The 22,088-nt window shown below is 41.0% G+C and overlaps 1 protein-coding gene across 2 annotated transcripts in view; it reads right to left on the reverse strand.

Moving 5' to 3' along the window:
• CSMD1 (CUB and Sushi multiple domains 1) overlaps window positions 1-22,088 on the reverse strand; it is a 5,442,057-nt gene that overhangs the window by 1,789,769 nt on the left and 3,630,200 nt on the right. For both annotated transcript variants that reach the window (XM_069606098.1, XM_069606099.1), the window contains exon 26: window positions 4,635-4,837. In XM_069606098.1, the coding sequence (XP_069462199.1) occupies window positions 4,635-4,837 (203 nt within the window). The remainder of the gene's footprint in view (window positions 1-4,634; window positions 4,838-22,088) is intronic.

Here is a 22,088-nt window from a genome sequence, read left to right on the forward strand (position 1 = left end):
GTGATTACAAAAGTCCCACTGCACTGATCAGCAGTAAGCTGCATAACAAGAGGGCAGAAAGAAAGGAAATGCACTTTTTTGCAATGTATATGTGTCTTGTTTAAATACAGTAATCACGTTTTTGGGTAGCTCAGGCCCCAACTCTGATGCCGTACATGAACACGCAGAATTGAGTCTGGCATGCAAAAGAGTGGATTGAGGACTTCACTGACAACATTGTAACTTCAACAGGGTGACATTTTGCAAAAAGAGGACAGCTGCTTTTGGATGGGATGAAAGGCGTTGCGTACCAGTAATTGTGAAAGACATTTGCTACAGGACATTTGGACATGGGAAAATGCTTCCCATGGTTAATGAATGAATGCAATGGGGTAGCAACACGTATGGGCTCCTACATCCCGATGACCTTCATGACTGTCCTGTACCTTCCCACCTCTCCGCCTGTGAAATCGGCAGAACTACTTTAATGTATCCCAATAGCGAGCATGCCATTCTCAACACACATTTTCCAAATAAATAATACAAGATTGTCAGTGGAAATGTGCCAGATAGGGCTTCTGTTGGTGACTACCGATCCCATCCGCCATCCACTGAAAAGCAAGCCTTCAAACCTCGCTGATTATGTAAGGCTGGTGGCCTGATGACTTTGAGCTTATACATTTCAAGATGATGTGGGAACCACAATATCAAAGGTATATATCAGTGAAACAACCGTTTCAGGTGCGGACATATAGCAACATACCCAGACGGCTCTGTCAATTACACTACATTGGAATTTATTTTGCATGTGCTTATTATAGAAGATACGTGTTGCATGTCCAACTGTAAAACCACTTCACCACAGTACCTCGCAAAAACAAATGTGCACCACCTGCACCAACTACACGCTCTGCTAAAGGTGGTGTACATGCACATCACAGAAGGGCTGAAAAGGCTGCACATGTCAGTGTGCATTCACGAGGGGACGTTCTATGTTTTGCATAGGAAAATGTCAATTCCCTCGAGAAGGACAGAAATGTATTTCCCCATGAGCATGTTGGGGATTGTTTCCTTACAGGCACACATCAATGGGCTGAGCAGTGTTTCACCAGGTGCAGCATAGGACTTGGTAATCTGACCTGTGGTCTTTTCACAGCAGTAGGTTTAGCATGCTAAGCATACTGCTTATGGCAAGATAATTACCATAACAAACAAAAACAACATCCAATGTTCTTGGTGAGACCTAGCAGTCAATACCACTCCATTTAAACAAACATGTTTCATTAAAATGCTAATGCATTAGCAATTGATAAGACACATCTATTGGTTAAAAAAAGGAGTCCATCAGTTGTGCGTTCTTACCCCCATTCCTTTTAACCGTTATGTAAATTCCCTAGCTTCACACTTAGGGCCTGATTTACAAAATGGTTTCCAATGGGATTGCGACATTTTAAAACATGTTTGTGAATCAGGCCCATAGAGTCAACACAGACTGATTTCCCTGGCTGTGGAGCAAGGAGACTGCCAGCTCTCAGCTAAGCTGATGATGCGTTTCTCCTTGCAAGAACCCCAAGATCCTTATAAATCGTGGCAGAGGAATATTCTGCATATATGAAGGCTAGGCGTTTGAAGGTTAATTTGGCTAAATGCTTTGTGATGTGTATTTATGAATCTGTTGTTAAGTTTCCACCCATGGACTTGGGTGGTCAACAGCTTTCTCGCCGTTCATCCTTTGATTACTTGGGCTTGAGGTTTACCAGCAGATTGCCTTGGGTTGATCACTGAGAAAACCGTGAAGAGGCAGCAAATTGGAGGAAGAATTGTTTTGATTTGCAAGGGCCTTGAAGCATAGTTCGGTCAAGAACACGCTAACGATTAACAGGGGCAAAGTGATTCTGGGAGGTTGCTATGGATGTGAGATCTGAAGCTATGGTAAATCAGAGTGCCTGCAAATAGTTGAGTACTATTTTCTTTACTGGCTGCAAATGGTACCTCCTGCCACTGCAGCCTACCCAGTCCATACTGAAAATGCAACCACTTATTTGACTGATAATATTTTTCAGAGACGAATTCAAGTAGGGCAGGCTCTGTGGACTGGTCAACATGGGACTTTAACTAGGAATCCGATAAGCAATATAATTTCACTGGCTGAAAGTTGGATGGCATGTGCCTGCAAAGCTCACACTGACTAAACTGACAATCCCCATAGTATTGAACATATCACTAGGAGAGCATTCTCTGGAAAATATTACAGAGGATGCTACGCCTCTAAAACCTCAGAAGAAATGGTATATCCCATTAACACCTGTAAAAGCCCCATCAACGTATCTTCTGAATGTTCGTGTAAATCAATGCAGGTTTTTTCTTACCAGAGCTAGATTAAACATTTTACCAATTAGGCAGTGTCATACACATGGTGAAAGAATTCTATTGAGGGTACAAATACATGCTTTTCTGTGGGGAAGTGGAGACCCTGATGGGGATTCTCTGAGAGAGTGGTTTGAGGCATCATCTACCAACAATGTTATTAAAGGAAGCATGGACAAGGTGAGGGCTTTTTATGCGGGGGGGGGTGCCCTGAGTCTTGCTAATGTTTAAATATTGTATTACTCAAGTTTTAATTAACTATGTGATTTATAATGAACATTTATTTATTCGTTTTTTCATTTATATAGCACACAAAAGCACAGGGGCCTCGAAGCGCTGTTTGCAAGCAGATTGGTAAATAAATACATGCACACTTTTAGGATACATAGTAAGAGCACATGCAGGATTGCAGGAAGGAACGTCAACAGAGCACAGTTTGGTGAAGCCAGCTGGACTTATTTTATGATTGTGTTGTTTGATTAATACTTGCACGTTTTATGGATTCAACAATCCGAAATAAACGTGAGATGATGATGATAATCTGCTAGAAATATTGAAAAGGCGAACGTAATGAAACGTAATTGTATAATTCTTCCAATTGATTCCCTGATGAAGAATTGTAATCTGAAAACCATTAGGTATAACTCATTAGCTTCCACCTGGAATGTGAAGCGATTGGACTATTTGAAGTATGTGATTATTAAACAAGTAAGAATATGTTTATTTGATATATGGTTTCATAAAACAACCTACCTACTGAAAATAGAGTGTATGCTTGAAGATACATAAGAGTTACACAATGAACAGTATTGTGGAATCGCTAATCTTCACAAATGCTGGAATACAATGCGCCAAGCTCTAGAAGATTCTAAAACATGTGCCAACGTCAAATAACAACTTACAGTACATTCATACTGCGTTCAACAAGAAAAGTAGCAAATGTTTTTTTGGGGCCATTCTGTGAATTCCAGGACACTATTTCCAGCTAAAGGCAACTGGTTTAAAAATAACCGTATAATCAACCGAATGTAAGAGACACAAGAAAGATAAAATGTACGTTTAAAATGCATGAAGGGCAAATAGATATGTACAGTTCCCAATGAGCACTAAATCAGTTGTAAATAAGTATCCGAATTGATCGTCAGCCTGTAAGGGATCATAATATTTTGGGTCAATGAGAATTTAAAATGTGTAATGATATAATGTATTCACATATAACTCATTCTGTTGCCCGATTTAAATAAATTATGTGACAGTTGCCTTGTCACTTTTACAGATTGAGAGTCATAACAAACATCGGTCCCATTTATTTGGTAGCCCTTGCAGCTTAAAGCCATTTTCTAAATAAAGGAGTTTAGCTTTAGATCCCAGCAAACCTCCCAATCAGGATCACAGAAACGTACACCTATATGCCAATATGCTGAACCCGGCTGCATTGAATCGTGCTTAAGGCATGCAATCCCACCTGACTTTTAACATTTTGGAAATACTGTCCCACCGCGACAATTAGTGGAAGAAATAGAGTATGCCTGCATTTGATTGAGTCATCAATGAGGTTATTTTAGCTACATGTGCCAGCAAAGTATTCTTCTTATGAAATTGAATTCCTAATGCAATCAAAGGACATACATACATTCTGTATCCTTATTCCGAAGAATGCACAGGAACATTTGCATATGTCTGTTATATACCATTAAACAGATTTGAAGCAATGCATTCTATTTAAAGATGCATAGGGTGTTGCAGTGTTTTTAATATTCTACCTAGTAAGAACACATTACCCACTGAAGCAAAACAATGTGTCTTACATTTACAACAATAAAGTAAATCCATTGTAGCAGATACAGTATGTTTTTCCAGAATGTCCTCATAAAAAATAAACAATAATGAGGAAATAATAGGAAAGCATTGCGTGACCATAAATTACTCAATATGTATCACTCTAATTAATAAACAATTGTTTCTTTTCGTTTTTTCTTTAGTTTACTTGAAGGTCACAAGAGTAACACTGGTCAGAGCCAGATATATCATGCAAAAATATTGTATTCACTGCTTAAAAATATTTAAACTGACGCCCACTGTTGCTCATTTGTCAAGATAATAAAACAACTCGGCGATCAAATACAAGTATATTTTGGCAAAAGTAAAAAAGAAAAAGGATATCATGTGGGATTCTTATTACCATCTAAATAATAAACACAACGATCTTTGTAAAGGACTTTGTTTTTTTTGTGATATTGAACTTGGTCAAATACCTGAAAACGTAATCAACATTGCTTTGCACTTACTTGAAAATTGAATGGAAAAGCCAGATTTACTGATGAAAAAATCACTGTCAAATTGCAGCGTTAGGGAATTGAAAGTACTGTGAATGTCATCGGGAAGTTCTGAACCACTCCACTCCTTCAGCAAAATGTTACTGTCCATGGGTCCATCCCACACTTTGAGAATGTCATGAGAAACCTCAGTATCAAAAACGATAAAATGGAGGCTGAAAAGAAAAGGCACAGGTTAACATTTCATTGATCAGCCTTCATCTAAGTCTGCAAGCTTCTACCCGGAATATTACAATCGAAAGATTCGTTTTTAGGAACATACATTTAAAAATGCCCTCAGTTCAATCATTGGTACTCTAAATACTGCTGAGATGGTATGCAATGTGGTCTATGAGCAATGTAAACCTAAACAATAATATCCAAGCTACATATAGTTTGTGTGTAGATCTCGAGCATAGAAAATCAGTTCACTGAAGTTGAGAGAAAGAATCAGCTCTCTCAGAACACTTTAGTTGGGGTCTTCACCTATCCAACAAAGAGGTCCGAAAAGGCTCATCAATGTATCCTCAGGTCTCAAGACCAATTCTGCAAGAACTAAGGGAAATGTGTACAGGTGCAAGCCTTTGGAAATAGTATTTCCCGTATGGGGCACCGTCATGACCCTGTCCCATCGGAACGGGGTCACTGGTGGGATTTCAGGAATATACAAATGTGTTATTTATTGGAGAAGGGGATGGTGCAAGTTTGGTGAAACTTGGAGAGAGGAGGAGCTGAAAGAGCAGAGTGCTGTGTTTAATTGCTGTGTTTACCTGATACCAGAAGAACAGTTCTTCCACAATGACATACATATTATGGTAAAGATATTCTAGAGCACAATAGGATTCAACAGAGTGTTTAACTGTCCAAGAAGAATTATGTATATCATGAAGGGTAAAAATGTCGAAATCTTTAATGTTGATTGGAACAAGCAATGCTGAGTGAAGGAGTCAGACTTCAGATGGATTAGCTGAGGGCAAATGAATACATACTGAAATTCAACAATAAAGATTAGCTACTTGATTTCATGCGCATGGTTGTGAGTTATACAATATGTACGATCATTGTTTAGAAACACAATTATTAAAAGGAGAAACTCTTAAAAACATTGATTAATCTGGTGAACTAGGGTGGGAGAGGACATTTCGATGGTACAATGGAAACGTGAAAGAGTGGCATTGTCATGTATCCAAATGGCAGCAAGATGTTTATGGATCTTAAAACATATTTCATAGCAAAACAAACCAAATACATTTAAAACCGTGGTATTTTTACCAACACACCAAATGAAGGGAAAACTGATAACAACCCAAAACATTTGGATCATTGAAGGATGGAGAGGTGGGAAGGCACTCACCGAAAGAGACAATGGTGGCACATGCCAATGTTATGCTTCCCACTACGGATCAGGGTCTTTGGCTGCGTCAGTGCATTGAAGATAACTGATGGGGAGTTTGAATAAAGGTAAAGAAGAGAGTCCCTGCCAAATATTTATATATTTCTATTTTATTTATTGATGTAGTTTTTCATTGCAATTCCCTCTGGAACGCTCTAAGAGTGTTGAGGCTATTTGCCCTATAATAACACCCAGATGCACAGGAGAGAACAAATACCCCCCAATCACTCCTAACACGTGTTCACCTTTTGCAGCTGTTTCGGTTTGATACTTCAGAAGAACTTAGTCTGTGCAACATGGGGTGTGAAGTTAAGGTGACTTTAGAAGAATTTTCAGGGTTTTGTTGCATTAAGTTCTCACCTTAACATCCCTGCAACTAATGTTTTTTTTTTCCCCTTGACTATACATATAAACATTCATACAAAAGATACACTGCATACAAAGAGCCCTGTAACTCACTGAACTACGTACAGGGGCATTTTTCTGGTGATACTTACAGGTTGAATCATAAACCCCTTGCCCTAATACCTGGAAACATCAAAATCCTAAACAGTGCTATCTTGATTGAGCTGGAATCCCCCCATTCATGTTTCCCCAAACCTCTTGCTTGTGATTATATTGGGATCCTCTGAGTAACTTTAAAAATGCTGTTAATCTCCATTTCAGAGTACCCATAGATGTGTTGAACCAATGGTGGAGGGATTTACTGCAGAAAATAACATTACACAGTCTACATCCTCTTTGCAACGGAGTCAGGCTTCTTATCAGCCCCTGCTGCTCCAGTGTCCCCAGAAAATTAAATTGAATACACACACAAATATTGTGAGTAGTAAAGTTTGGAAATATGACTAAATATGTTGGTGAACTTAAAGCCCATCTATGCGATCCGCCAAATATGCGGTAAAACTTGTATTTTATAATTTTATCCGGGCCAATTGCCCATTCCGTGATTTTAATTTATTTTGTACGTTTCACATGGGTTATCCATGAGGCTGTGCTTATCAGTACCTGCCTTGGATAATATATCCTCACAATCATTGGCAAATAAATTCAGGGCCTGATCTCCTTTAGAAAGCAATGTGTCCTGCTGGTTTTGGAACAATTAATCTGCTGGAGGAACTAAGCTTTTGAAATAAATTCTGAGTTTGGCTAAAATCACATAGGTTTTCCATGAGGTGATCCGTAGCTCACGTCATAACACAACAAATAGCAAGGATGCAGGGAGGCCTAACAACCTTTTCCATTACACGCTTTTCAATCTTTCCACCTGCAACCAATCAATCACCAGTTCTTCCATACCATACAACAGCGATGGAATCACTTTCCCATCAAAGAAGTATAACATGGGTAATACCGAAGACCGCCAGAATTTAAACCACATTTTCGGTGATAGAGCATAAAGGGGAGACAGCTTACTTTTCAATTATAAGGTGGACGCACCATAACTAGGTTTACTATAGAGCACAAAACACAGATTTAGGACAGTATTCATGGTATTACTTGTAGTGCTATCAATATGCCTTTTAAAGAATTGTTTTTTCTAACTTGCCGAAGTTATAATGGCTGATTTATCAGCATTGGGTTTTAAGCTGTTTTCCTGGAAGTAAGTGAGTAGAATGAGGGTTCTTTGGAGGCCAATGGGAGTTCTATCCTGGGTAATTATGTTGTTGGCAAATAATAAAGCTGGTATTGATGAAGTGCACATTTTTGACAAAAAATTGTGACATTGGGCCTCATTAGGAGGTTGGAGGTAGCCTTGCCGGTAAGAGCAGCAAGGCTACCTCCATACCGGTATGAAAGTCTGGCACCCGCGAATGGGCAATTACTGAGGTATTCTGACCCACCAGACCAGGTAATTGCCCTTTCGCAGGGGCCGGTGCCAGTAGGTCCCCATTCCCATGTCAGCCCCATAGGGCTCAATGGGAATGGGGATGCGTGTAGCACGGCACCGTTTGTAATGGTGCCGGTGCAACAGCATGCTGTGCTTGCGGGTGCCTTTCATTCCATCAGAGCAGACCTAGCGGAATGAAAGGCACCCCTAGCACAACTTGGAGTTTGCCGGTCTGGTAACAATGGTACCGGCATGCATACCGGTAGCATTGTTACCAGACCAGCAACCTCGTAATGAGGCCCATTGTCTAATGTGTTCGATCAGATTGGACAGGTAAAGATTGAATCAACATGAGGTTAACACACATCCCTGTGTTAGGCCCACAGATTCTGTAATAATGATTGTGCAAATGACAATATAAAGTCTGCGCGTTCATAGGTGGTAATGTCTAGGTTTGTGCAGGAGTGTTCCCAGTGCAAATGAGGACATTCTCTCGACACAAGTTCCAGCTCCTCTTAAGGAGGCATGCATCAACAGAGAATGGTTCCAATAACAGGCACTGTACTCCATGTTCTCTAGGAGTGGAGAATGTTTGGCACCACCCTCTTCCTGAGGAGTCACTTAGAGGTATCATGGTGAATCCCTTGAATCTTGGGAGGTCAACCAAGTGGTGGATACTGCAGTAACCCTTTCAAATTGTAGGCAAGAGGTAGTTTGTACAAATCATGGTGTAATGGGGCAGATTAATATGCATATAACACCCACCGGCTCTGCTCAGATGAGTATGCAATTACTACTTCCCATCCCTAACCCTCGGCAATATCTTCCAGGTGAGAAATGATATCAGTTGCCAAGAGTCTGGGGTGAAAGAGGAAACTAACAAACATCATGAAGATGTCGGTTTGAATAGAAAAGATGGTGTTACCAGTAGGATGACAGGTAGTTGTTAGCATATATATATATATATATATATATATATATATATATATATATATATATATATATATATATATATATATATATATATATAGCAATAGAGAATAATTGGATGACTGCATACATGCACACACAGTACACATAGTAGGCATATGTACCTATAGTCACAAAGAGCCCATACACATGAAGTACATATGCATGCCGACATTAAGGATATTTGAACATAGGCACAAAGAACATACATGCGTATATGTGCAGACCATGAAACCATTAACATGTAAGAGGAGCAGGGTGTAACATGATGAAGAAAGAACCAAGGCACAGCCATTTTCCTAAATGCAGAGGCTGCAGCAGGTTTCAGAATTTAGTAAAACCTCAGAACCCAAGATATTAAATGTATTACAGAAACTCGTGCAGAGTTCAGAACAGTAACTCACAGCTATAGCTAAGATCAGAGAGTTGGAAGGGAGTAGTGGATAAACAGAATGCAAGCCCAAGATAACAGTTCCCACAACAAGACATGCTAGACTCCCCAGTTAATCAAGTTTAATAAGAGCACAAAACCAACCATTGATGTCCAGATGCACAGGATTAGCATGCAAAAGCCTTTATAGAAAGTAACCGACCAGCCCCATGAGTGTTGTGAGAAACTTGAAGGTGTCTCCCTGAATAGTCTCTGGGGATCTGTCATCCAGGTGGCAAGGGCATGGCCATCGCTATTGGATCCAGATCCTGGGGGTGGACCAGTGAGGGAGGATCACCGGAATGGAGGGTCCTCAGCGAGTGCAAGTGGGACACCGATGAGATGAAGATGGAGAGCACCTTTTCCCCATCCTATCCCATAAGATACTTTAACACTCTACCCCCCCCCCCTTTTTCCGACCCAAACACTCTCAAACGCCACAAAAGATGAAGGACAAACACCAGAGCCATTTACCTGACATGTCTCACCAGAAGGGTCAGGCAAAGTCAGGCAATTAACCAGAATCACACACACCTGATGGCCCTTTCCCTTCCCCACTGGAATAAGAGGTTGAGCACGAGAGGACAATACGAGCAAGGCAGTCGACACGATGAGCACTCAGCATGGCATTCCAATAGGAGGAGAAAGATGGAGTGAACCGAAGGGTGACAAGGAGAGAAGCAACCTTGCCCTTTCCGATCAAGGCCAGTGAAACCTCAGCGGAAGGAATTGTAAGACCGTGAACAATAGCCCGCGTGCGGTGCATCAGATGTCAACAGTAAACTTGGCCCTCCTCCGCTGAAAACCAAGTTGTGGAGAGATGTTTTCCACCATGGTACCTGTCCTAACTCCAGAGACAAGAAAAGCCAAGTAGTTCATCACAGCCGGTGAGTCGAGGGGAGAGCCGATAAGAAACTAAACTGTGCTGAACGAAAGTAACAAGCGGCTAATTGAAGAAAGTTCAAATAACTGTTGATACGAAAGGGGAAAACCAGCTATAGAAAAGCCAGGCATCACATGAATGCTCACTCATGAAATTCTGGGCGATTACCCTATAGTTTATACTACAGTTACTAGAAGACCTTGGGAAAGGTGAGAAAGGGGTCAAAGTGGTCATACTGGGGAATAGTATAATCCTCTGTACAGTCAAAATTATTTGATCTACAGGTGACTATGAAGATAAGGGAAGTTAATCCTTCATCGTAAAAAACTGTTCAAGTAATTGTGTGATTGGCAAAGTTGGCAAGAGTGAACCCAACAAAGGGATGCAGATTAAAAGGGGATGAAGCCACAAGTCCCGATAAATAGTGTGTTGACAAGAGTGAACCCGGCAGAGGGATGTTCACAGTCTAACTGTTTAAAAAAGACATTGGGCCTCATTAAGACCCGGGCGCAAAGGCATATCGGGCACCGGTAATGACACTGGTGCCGGTAATCCCTTTGCGCCCTATTCCGAGGTCCCTTTGCGGGTCCTTCCTTGATGCCTGGTTTTAGCAGGCATTAGGGACGGGAACCGCAAAGGGACTTCAGAGCTAATAACGGTACCGTAATTTACGGTACCGTTATTAGCACCCTCCCCATTCCCATTGAGCCCTATGGGGGCTCAAATGGGAATGGGGATTGACATTTTCAATGGGGATTTACCGTCCCGCAAAGGTTGGACTAGACCGGTAAGTCCCCATTGAACCAGGGCGGACATGGTACCGGTAATGATGCTAGTCATGGCGCTAATAGCGCCATGCCTAGCACCAACCTCGGAATGAGGCCCATTAAGTTTTGTGAATGTCGCAGATGAGATTGTGCTGAAAGTCGTAGTGAAACCAACAGAGGGAGGCTAACACTTGAGCAGGGTCTGAGCCCAGAAGACGGGGATCCAAGGCTGAAAGGTATCAACCAACGTGCAAGCAAAAATGAACTGTTTGCTTATTATTTTGAAAACTTCAAGTCCTCGGAGGCAAGAGCCTTTTTGTAGAAAAGAGACTTAACCGCTGAAGGCCCTGATAGCTGAGAGCAGAACAGCTAGCCTGTGCTGGGAAAGTTTGAGAGTGTGCTGTGCTCAGGATAGCCGCCTTGTCCCGTGCTCAAAACATGGGGAAGGGAGACCCGGCTACCATATCCTGACTTATCATTTGTGAACACTTCTTTCTTTCTTGTGAATACTATCCCACACTCCTTTGTAATTAGTGTACAAATTGGCATTAGGTTTTTTCTTAGTATAGGCCCTTTTATTTGACAAGACGCCACTAGGACTGCCTTATTATTATTTGATGGTTGTATCTTGATCCTAACTTAGATTTAGGTTTAGATTTGGTGTTTTTCCAGCCCGCATATACAGTTTAATAAACACCCTTGAGCTGTGATCACTTGTGTCTGTCTTTACTGTTTCCGCCATGAGTTCCTTACAGTGGCCGCAGAGAAGACAACATGCACATTAGAATTAGTTAAAACCTTAATAAATAGAAGGAAATACACTCTCAAACATGGTATCCCAACATGTGATTCAGATATGTAAAAAAACTGCCTATTTATTATGAGGTAAGCAGAAATAGAACACATACAGAAATCTCTTAATGCACGTAGACATCAGACGGCACACGAGGCCGAGTTCGAAGAAAAAGGAAGGCCTCATCATTTTAGGATGATTAGGAGTATGTTTTAATTGAAATATGGCAGACCATGGAAGTCTCTTCCCACACTTGTGTCTCTCATATCTTGATTACCTGTCAAAGTGTCCAAATTTGGTAAGCTAGATGGCAACTCATAAGAAATTCCCTTGCTACACGGCCCATGATGGATAGTGCCGACCAATCAATTAGCCCTATAATGATGTATTAGAAATAGTATCTGTAGATAAGATGGGCCAAGGAATAGCCATCATATAGTTATCAACCAATTGAGTGACTAACCCGTCTAACTAATATATGTAGTTCGACCTCCTAACCAACCAAAATGTAAATAGGATTTGTAAACTAATAATGTGATTTGACAACATTGATGGTGCAATTTTGTAACAAAATCAACTTGAAATAATCTGAAATACGAGAGTTACAAGATTAAATGCTTCCATGCCTTCTCAGTTTGGAGTCATTGTTTGAATAAGGCTGGGCTTTGACTTGCACTTGAGTCCTCCATCAATGAGTACTTTTCCGGACTGTGTAATCTTAGGAACCCAATTAACAATGGCAGTGTGTGTGATAAAAGCCTTGTGGTTGCATTTTCAAACTTCATCCAGCAGGTTGGGGCAGAGGAAGCTTACGGTTAGTGGTAGTTAGTCTCTCTTTCTATACCTACCACAATGACACAGCGTGAATGGTCGAAGAAACCATTACATTCTTTTACTAACCCAACACAATATACCATTGTTGTCTAATATCTTGAAAGTTAGTGACCCATAGCAGGCCATGTTCAAGAAAATCCCAAAACCTAATTGGTGGGGTTTCAAGCTTCAAAAGTAAATGACAATTTTCCTGAAATTGGCCCATCCTATCGCGTTTATTACATCTGAATGGGCAGACAAATTTTGTGGCACGTCCTTTCTTTATTTGTAAATCAGAAGACTCAATTCAACCGCTAGTAACACAGATTTCATCCACCAACATGTGCACTTCCAGTTGATGTGTCAAAGTTGCGTTTGTTACATATGACTAAGAGGCTGACGTTGGCAACAAAAGTAGTCTAGCTTCAGTCTCTATTGGAAGGAGTAATTAATTGTGGACAATGGTGCCCTCTTTTCTACATCAAATGCTTAGTTAATACCACAACTTCTGACAAATATATAATTTATTGTTAAAATAAAAATGCGAACATGTAATGGAAACTTTTCTCTCAGCTCCATTCCACAAAGGCCATCTGGCAAAAATATCACAATGTGTGGCACGTGCATGTGTCTGTTTTTAAATTAGTCTCTTTAGCAATCCCAATTGGATTAGCAATGCAAATGAAATACATTAGAGTTTGCATGTTAACGCTGACAAGTGGGGCGACCCATGAGATAATTGCATTTGGCAAGTTTGTAAAACTAGTTAAAATGGAAACATTTACAAAATGAGTTAAAATGTCCCCGTTCATGCATGCGTTCTTGTTAACACGTTCATTGCTGCATGCACTCAGTGGCAGCAGTCCAGTTTAGAGAGCGCCTGTTTATTCCGTACACACGTGCAACATTTGGTGTTACTCATATTACCAGTTTATGGCAACATGTAATGTGAGATCCTTGGGTTGCACGTGACCAGACTGAAAGCACTGATCAAAACACAGAACGGCAAAACACGCTGCCTGATTCACAGAGCATTTTTTCTGTGTGAATGTGTTGTTATAAAACGCCATCACAACCTGAGTGTTTGGACAGATCACAGAGGGACTTCTCCAGAAACAGAGCTGACGAATCGTGAGAATGGTATCCTGTGGTCTTTCCGACAGTAATTACTCCAAAATCAATTACTTCGAAAAACACTTCCAATTATATAAGGGGTTGTGGGTTAAGGGGTTTAAAGGAGTGGGGAGGGGCTTGGGGTACGGGTACGAGTGTAGGGGAAGGGTTGGATTGGAGGGGACCCTCCAAATTAAAAAAAAAATACAAATTAATGTGATTTTCCGAAGTAATTACTTCGAAGTAAATTACTTGGAAATTATTAGAAAAATGACATGGCACCGTGGGAATTAACGGTGCTGTTGGCATTCGGGAAAGGGATATGGTCAGATGAAATTGACTCTGTACTGGAATGCCATTCATTTATTTGACTCTGTGTGTAGCCTGCCTATGTACAAACAAAACCCCATGCCGTGCAAAAATCACTGTTTTTCAAAACGGTTTAAACATAAATGTCACCAGAGCCTTCTAGTCGTTTCTCTCCACCAGAGAATTGCAACAGCAAACAGATAAAGCAAGGAATGTGTGAATACATTATGCATTGTTTTTGCTTCAAAAATACAATAAAATAATTATAATACGTACAGCCAGTAAACCTGCTGTGAATATCCTGATATAAGTAACACGGTCTAATAATAATGACCCACTGTAACTCGGTATCCTGCAATAGCCGCTGTAATTCAATGTGGGTGATTCAAGGAGTTAATTTAACGTTGGTCTACAATATTCACCACAGTGTTTTTGCAATTTAAATTTTTATTTTCACAGTAAGCAAACATAAATAAATGAACAGCAAGCTTTCTTCTGTGTGTTTTAAAAAAAAATGTGTTACCCCTGAATTCTGTCTCTTTTTACATTTGGAGTCAGTAAATATTGCATATATGTTTCAAAGTGTTCTTGTTATGGGTATTCCTATGGCACAGGAAGTTATTATTACGGTAACCTGGCCAGAGAGTGCAATATAACATAGGCTGAACCCCTTGAGCTGCAGCAGCAAGACACAATAAAAATATACAAGGGCTGGGAAACCATTTTTCTTTTTTTTCTCTTTTTTAAGCATTCCCTGGAAATGTTATTGATTAATGTATGTTTGCCAGTGGCATCCACAGCTCGTGTAGCAGATCATTTCTGCCAGTATTATTCTCATATAAAGAGTGAGAAAGGCCCCGGGGCTCTTCCAGGAAAATCGTGTACCTTTAAAAATGTGATGTCATGGGGATCCAGGCCTTGCAAATAGGTGGAGGGGGATAGTCACAGGAATTGAGTATCCTTCACCCATCAATTTCCTCTTATGAATGCAGTAGACAAAATACATTAGCATGGACACAATAAGATGCCACACGATTATATGCATAAAGGACATGAAGGTTACCACCACCTCTCCTAATATAGCGTGGACGGTTAGCGACACACAATTCCTCAGCAATTATATATGATCTGACTGAATCCGCAAGAGTGCACCTTTCTGCAGCTACACCGACAGGGAAAATGGCGTGAATTTCAGATCTCCAGCTGCTGCGTCCTGACTCATTGCATGGCCATCAAAGAATCCCCAGTGTCTGAATCTGACAAGATATAAAGACATATCCATAACACAAAACCATGTGGTAAAGTACATGTTAATGTATTGGTAAATGTTAAAGGCATTTATGTTGTGCACCGTCACCAACAGAGTTGCTGCCCAGGCGCTCTGGCGGATCTGTAAAGAAAGAAAGGGGGCAGGGTTGGGGTTGGGTTAGTCGGGAGAAGAGGGAGTAGGATAGTGAGAGAGGTGGTGTGCTGTTGGCGGCTTCAGTTTGGTATACGCTGTGCGCTGAGCTTTGGTGTAAGTATAGGACTGGGGCTAGACCTTGTGTGCTGTTGGTGCAGTTTATGTGTTGTTGGCTTGTTGTTGATGCAGTGTGGTAAAGGGCGTGCGGTTTGCGGCGCGAGAGTTGATTGTGTGCATTTTTTGGGGAGTTAGGTATGCAGATATTTGAAGATAGGGTTAGTGCAGGGAGAATCCTGGTTGTGGTTCACCTTGTTCGATTTTATTTGTATTACTATGGGTGGGATTAGTTGCCACTATCTTTTCTTGACGGTCTGACTGTTGTGGGTGTTAGCGCGGCACACTCCCTGCTGTATTCACAAACAGAAAATGCCTGATTCCTATGGGGTCTCAAATGGGAATGGGGATGTACCAGGTCCGGGTTCCCTGAATGGGGAAATACCGGGCCCTCCAAGGTCGGACTGGCCCGGTATTTCCCTATTCAAGGAACCCAGACCCGGACCCGAGTTTGGAGGTAGCCATGCCCTTATTAAGGGCATGGCTACCTCCAAACTCGTAATGAGGCCCAAGATCGTTGATTTAAATATAAAAGTATTTAATACATCAATTGTCTGCATTCATCTATAACAATATAACGAGTATTGGGACTAGTGATTTATCATGGCAGTCATGAAATAATGGTAATACTATATAAACGCCATGTGACATAACATTGCAAAATAAGTGAACATGCAGTTCACTGTTCTGTTCAGAATTCACAGTTTCTTTTGTTATAAGTAAAGCCAAAGGTAAGACTCAGGATGCTATGTTTTCTTGTGCTATACTTGCACGTTCTCAGAGATAGTTCCTTCATGGGTAAGCATGTCAGGTTGGTATAAAGAAAAGAAATCAGAATAATTTGGCATAGGCAAAATTCATCATATACATGCGCAAGGGTTAAATGTAAAGCACACATGGGGTTTAAGGATCATCCCCCTTGTGTCAGGGATAGTCAGGGGCATTGTGCACTTGAGTGTAGCCATTGTGGGCCTGATTTACAAAGCATTTTTCCATGGGGTTCCCTATTCAAAAAGGCTTTTGTAAACCGGGCCCTCTGTGTTTTGAGGAGATTTATTCAGTGTTTTCTCAATCAGTACATAGAATAAGATTTCACCAAGCAGAATGATGGGGAAAAGGTGAGGATATTGGCTAAGCTTCTCCCATGGTAAAAGAGTAACAATAATGTATTCCAACAAATGTAATCACCTAGAAGGGACGCTGGCTCTTAGGAGAACCTGCTCCGACAAGGAACGACTGCAGTTCCTGTGCAAGGCATAGCTTTCGCTTAAAGTCTACTCTGTGATTTGTAGGTTGCCCAGGGCAGTAATGGAGCATTAATCTCGAATGGTTTTATATAATCTACATGCTCCAAGTGACAGTTCCTTGGCAGGGTGTCCAAGATTGTATCGTGGGAATGCAATGTGTGCCAAGGTGACAAAAAATGGACACCTGCAAGGCATTCAGAGTTTACTTGAACATTTTCACAATTATATTCTCCTCTTACAGACATTCATGTTACGCTATGCATCATCTTCAAGGCATTTGTAGGGCTGTTTTGGAAATCAGAATCTCAGACTGTGTTCTTTAGAAAGGTCTCAGATTGTGCTCTTTAGAAAGGTTAAGATTCATATATGTTGTTTTGTCCTTTTCTGTGATCATTTCAATTACTTAGTTTCTGGCTACTATGGGCCTGATTCAAGGAGTTTTTTTGCCCGGTGCAAAGTGACTTTTCAATGATACAAAGTGACTTTGCTTGGCAAAAAGACGCTTTGCACTTTTCCATGAATCAGGGTGTAGCAGTGCAAAGTGCATTTTTACAGTGCCAAGTGACTTTGCACTGTAAAAATACTCCACTTAAAAGTACCACAGCACCCCCTAGCTGAGTAAACTCTTGGAGAAGATGGTCCCCCCAACTGACCCTCCACACTGATCTTGCTGGTTGCCTTCATGGCCATCAATCTGGATTCCGTGCATCCAAATGCACGGAAACTGCAACCCTGAAAACCTGTGAAACCATGCTAGCAAATCTTCACAACAAGTATCCTGCTGTTCTCATTCGCCTTGATGTTTCCTCTGCCTTTCACATGGTCAACCATTCTATCCTCATAAACTGACTGCGCGATACCCTCTGCAGACCGATTCACCCGCACCCATTGAATCAGAAGCAAGTCAACAGGAAGTAGTTCAACACGTGCAGACTCGATCGATGATGAGGAAGAAGGACACAGAAAGTGCAGAGTAAATAAATGCAAGTTTGCATTTGGATTGTGGCTTTCTTAGAACACTCCAGTACATATTATAGCAGGCATGAAAACCTGATTGCTTGAGGCACAGAGATCATTTATAAATATTGGATTTTAGAAAAGCATTAAAGTCCTAAAAAGTATGCCAGATCTTGAATTTCTATTTGATGACTGAATAAGGGAGAAGTTCCCGACTTGTTTATCACCAAATTTATTTTTGGACGCATACATTGTGCTGTCTAATGACGATGCCCACCGACTACTTGTCATGATTTATTACTATATACTTCAAGTTCATCCTTATCTTGTTTGGCACAACACCAATACTTATGTGTTTCTAGGAGATCCTATAAATCGTCCTGCAATCAGTCGGTTACTTGTGGAGTTATTGAGCAAATTATACAACTTCCTGAGCATCTGGTGAACTTGCCTGATTAAAGCAATTTTTCCTTCCTTAATAAGTAGTTCACAGGCATGATGTGGAGTCCTAATAGTGATAATATAGCAGACAACGAAAGAGCACAGCGATGTATGAGGAATCACAGCTGGTGGGGTTTGATGTAGTGGTGTATAATATATGCATGCACCACATTCATTATTGTTTTTCTGCTTCATACAATACATACTGTTTATTACGTTGGTCCAAAGAGGGCAGCAGTTCCCTTGTTCCTCCCCACACAAGAGGCTGTTGCAGACATAACTGTTTCATGAAAGCCAAGGCCCTATGTGATTATTCCTCCACCAGTGGCACGTGTAGAGGTACATATCCCATAAACAAGTGTCCATATGATTCCTTCTGTAGGAAAGATGTCTACTGATACATTTCATGAGCTGTTAGCACACACACTTTTTGCAAGAAAGAGACCTAAGAGCGGTGTAAGAGAAGATGATTATGAGTTAAATAATTATCTTGATAGTACAGTACATTTGGGGAATAACGTGCTATTAGCACATGAAAGAAGTGGGGAAAGATAACTTCTGAGGAAAGTTGCTATGTTTGTGCTCTGCTACTTTATGCATTGGGGAACTCTAAGGTATTTATACCTATTTAGATAGATGTCCAGACAGCTCACTGCCTGACTCACCTTGCACTTTGTCATACAATCGGTCCATTGCAGGATCGAACAGCATTGTTAGTATCAGTGACAGAATGGACCGTACGGGATGAAGATGATTATGTGCAAGATTTAAAGACAAGAGCACACACAAGAAATCATGTGATAAGATACAAACAACCTGGGATGAAGAGAGCAGGAATCAGATGGGAAGTAAATAGGAAGCTCAATTGCAAAGGAAAAATGGAAGAAGAAGTACGAAGTAGCAAAGAAAGAGGCCAGATGCAAGTTTGGGAAACAGTACTTTCACCAGATGGCTGGGAAGAAGGTGTGGTTATATGCAGAGCAGTGGCAGTAACTGGACATTGCAAACCAGTTATAGATCGTGTGGAGGCAGGATGCAAACTGCTATGGCAGAAGTTTGCTAAGCTACTAACCTCTGGTGGAAGATAGAGGAGGCCCAGTGCAGATAGAGCCTCTGGCAAGTGCATAACTCTGCTTCAGAAACAATGGCACAAGAAAAGTTGGAGAGAATCAACACTGTGATCGAATCTTTGACATACCAGGAATGAAATATGGAACAGTAGTGATAATGGATCACTACTGGGTCTGTGGATCCAGAGCATACATGAAGTTGCCCAAGGACTGGTGTGGACAATGTTCCATAGAAATCATTCATGTTCCAGCTCTGGTGATTCCGAAAAGTGACCTGAACATTGGGGAGTTTCCCAAAGCTGACGCTCATCTAAGAAGAAAGAGATCATTTGAAACTATCACACGAATGAAGAGGGAGAATTATTTCTCAGCAAAGTCAACAGCAGCATTGACTCCATTCCGTATGAGCACAGGTTGTTCAGCAAGACTGCCTCAATGTTTACAATTATCTTTCTGCCAGGGATCCAGACGATGGCGAATACTAAATGGTTACAGATAACCAGATGAGAGATCCTGCAGGCGATCAACACGACCATAAAGGGATTCAACACAATCAAGGAAGAGTTGAGAGCCATAAGACGATTATCATTCCAGAACAGATATGTTCTAGATATGATCACAGCTATGGATTGAGGTGTTTGTGCCAAAATTGGAGAATCATGTTGCACATTCATAACTTCTCACAATGAAGAGAATGGGACCTTGACAGAGGCCATAACGATGCTGACGAGCTTGCACATCAAAATGGAAGATGAAGTAGAAGTTGTTGCAGATGACAGCCAGATTGCTTGAATCTTCTCATGGGTACCTCAGTGGAAGGCAAACATTTCCAAGTTACTTGGAGCACTTCTAGTAATGATAATGTTTGGATTTTTTGTGATCGGGATAATCATCACACAATGCAAAAAGACAACAAAGAAAGCAATAGAAAAGAAGATTATGATTCATGTTGAATCTGGAGTTGAACCAAAGGAGTTGACATATGAAGAAATCAAAGACAACCTAAAGGGCACCATTGATGCACCTGAGGGGACAAAGTTTGTTTATTCAAGAGACCATAAGAAATATGTGGGAAGATGGATCTATTGCAGCCCAAGTGGACAGTGCAATCACATGGTTTGGAGTGTTGATGACCATGTAAAATCATCAGGATACTTGAAGGGAGTGATGAAGATATGGACTCCAAAGAAGCACTTCTTCAAGAAAGAATGTCTAAATTCTGGGGACTGGTGAAAGAGTGGTTGATGAATCAACCAGAGGGTGGAGTGTAGAGGAGGAGCCAAAAGCCTCTACTAGACGTGCCCCTAACCTGCCTATATGTTGGGAGCCAGAGATAGAGACAAGGGTGACATCTGTAATGATGCCAATAACACAAGCAGCGTTTAAAACAAAATACCCATTGAGGAAGCCATTCTTTATGTATCCACAGAGAGCTGATAGTCTCTTAGGAAGCATCCCTAAAGAATGCAAGAAAATTAATGAAAGAGCAGATTGGTGACATGTAAACATGGCACACTGAGAAAAGGTAGTAGTGGAGAATGTAACGAGAACATATGGAAACTCATTATGAAGTAAACGAATCGAGTTGCCTGTTACATGCAAAATAAAGATCACACGTGTGTAGAGCACAGAAGAGAATGAAAGCCGTTTTACAATTGTACAAAGCCAGTAACACAAGCAGACTAAGTGATCGTAGAAGCTAGCTATATGTAGTATATAGATTGTAGGCGGTGCCACCAAGGTATATATATGAAGCATAAGGAATGCCAAGGTAGACATATATAGTATAAGAAATCTGGATGTTCCACATCGTGTTTTGACTGTACTGGGATCCCATGGATGAAAAGTCTGAAAGTGTGTTGCAGTTGATAAACAGTGGCTAACTAGCAAGAAAGAATCAAGGAGGCTTGTCTTGCCCAGTGTCAAGAAGGCCAGGGCAGCCACAAACTGATTGTCTATTCAAAGGATATAATTAATACAAGAATGAGCCGAACTCCTGCCAAGGTGCAGCTGAGAGCCAACAAGTCTCTCATGGCCATGATGGAAATAAACTCAAGCAGATGACGTTGAGGCAAGCAGATGTGAGTATACCCATACTCCCTAATATTCTCAAGAGTTGTTAAGCCTACAATGGCACGTTCTAAGGCTAATTGACTGACAAAGAGTAAGAGTGATTATGGATGTCAGGCTAAATGGGTGGGAAGCTATGGTCAAGACCAGCCCACCAGCACCTGGGTTGCCAGCTTGTGCGCTGCTAGCGAGTGAAATAGTCCAGAATGGTGCAAGTGTGCCAACCAATTATAGAGAGCCACATTGCAAAGAGCCCTATAGTTTGAGAACCAATTGAACATTGTGTATTTTGTGACGATGTAGATGACTTGCACTAGAGGAGGGCTTAGGTGCCCACCTTACAGTAGAGACCCAATCATAACTTCAACCCCCTTAGAAAGTATATGTAGATGTTCTGTGTTACACTATCACAGCCCCGCATAGGTTTTACAAGTTGCCATATAGTTGATGTCTATGATGATGAATATTTAGTATATAAGTATGTTTTTTTATTAAGTGCATGGAGAGTAAGCTGTGTGACATCTGCTGAAGTTCACTGTACTCCCTGTGTTAGATAATTGTTAATAAAACAGTGTACACCTTGCCAACTTCTTGAGTCAACCTTATTATTGGTGTTTGAGTAATTTCTGCATCCCCATCCTTCCCATGAGAGCACCACCTTGTCTTAAAGAGCCCTTTACCCGGGTGCAATTGTATTTGTCATTATGGAAAGGAATAAAAAATGGTCTGACCAATCAATATGAACCGGAGTACCACAATTCAAGACTGCAGAGTCTGCAAGAATTAGGTCTAATACATTAGGCTTCCTTACGGGTCCGGCGGTAA

Source organism: Ambystoma mexicanum, chromosome 4p (assembly GCF_040938575.1).
Source record: "Ambystoma mexicanum isolate Mex_15411 chromosome 4p, UKY_AmexF1_1, whole genome shotgun sequence".
NCBI classification, from domain to species: Eukaryota; Metazoa; Chordata; class Amphibia; order Caudata; family Ambystomatidae; genus Ambystoma; species Ambystoma mexicanum.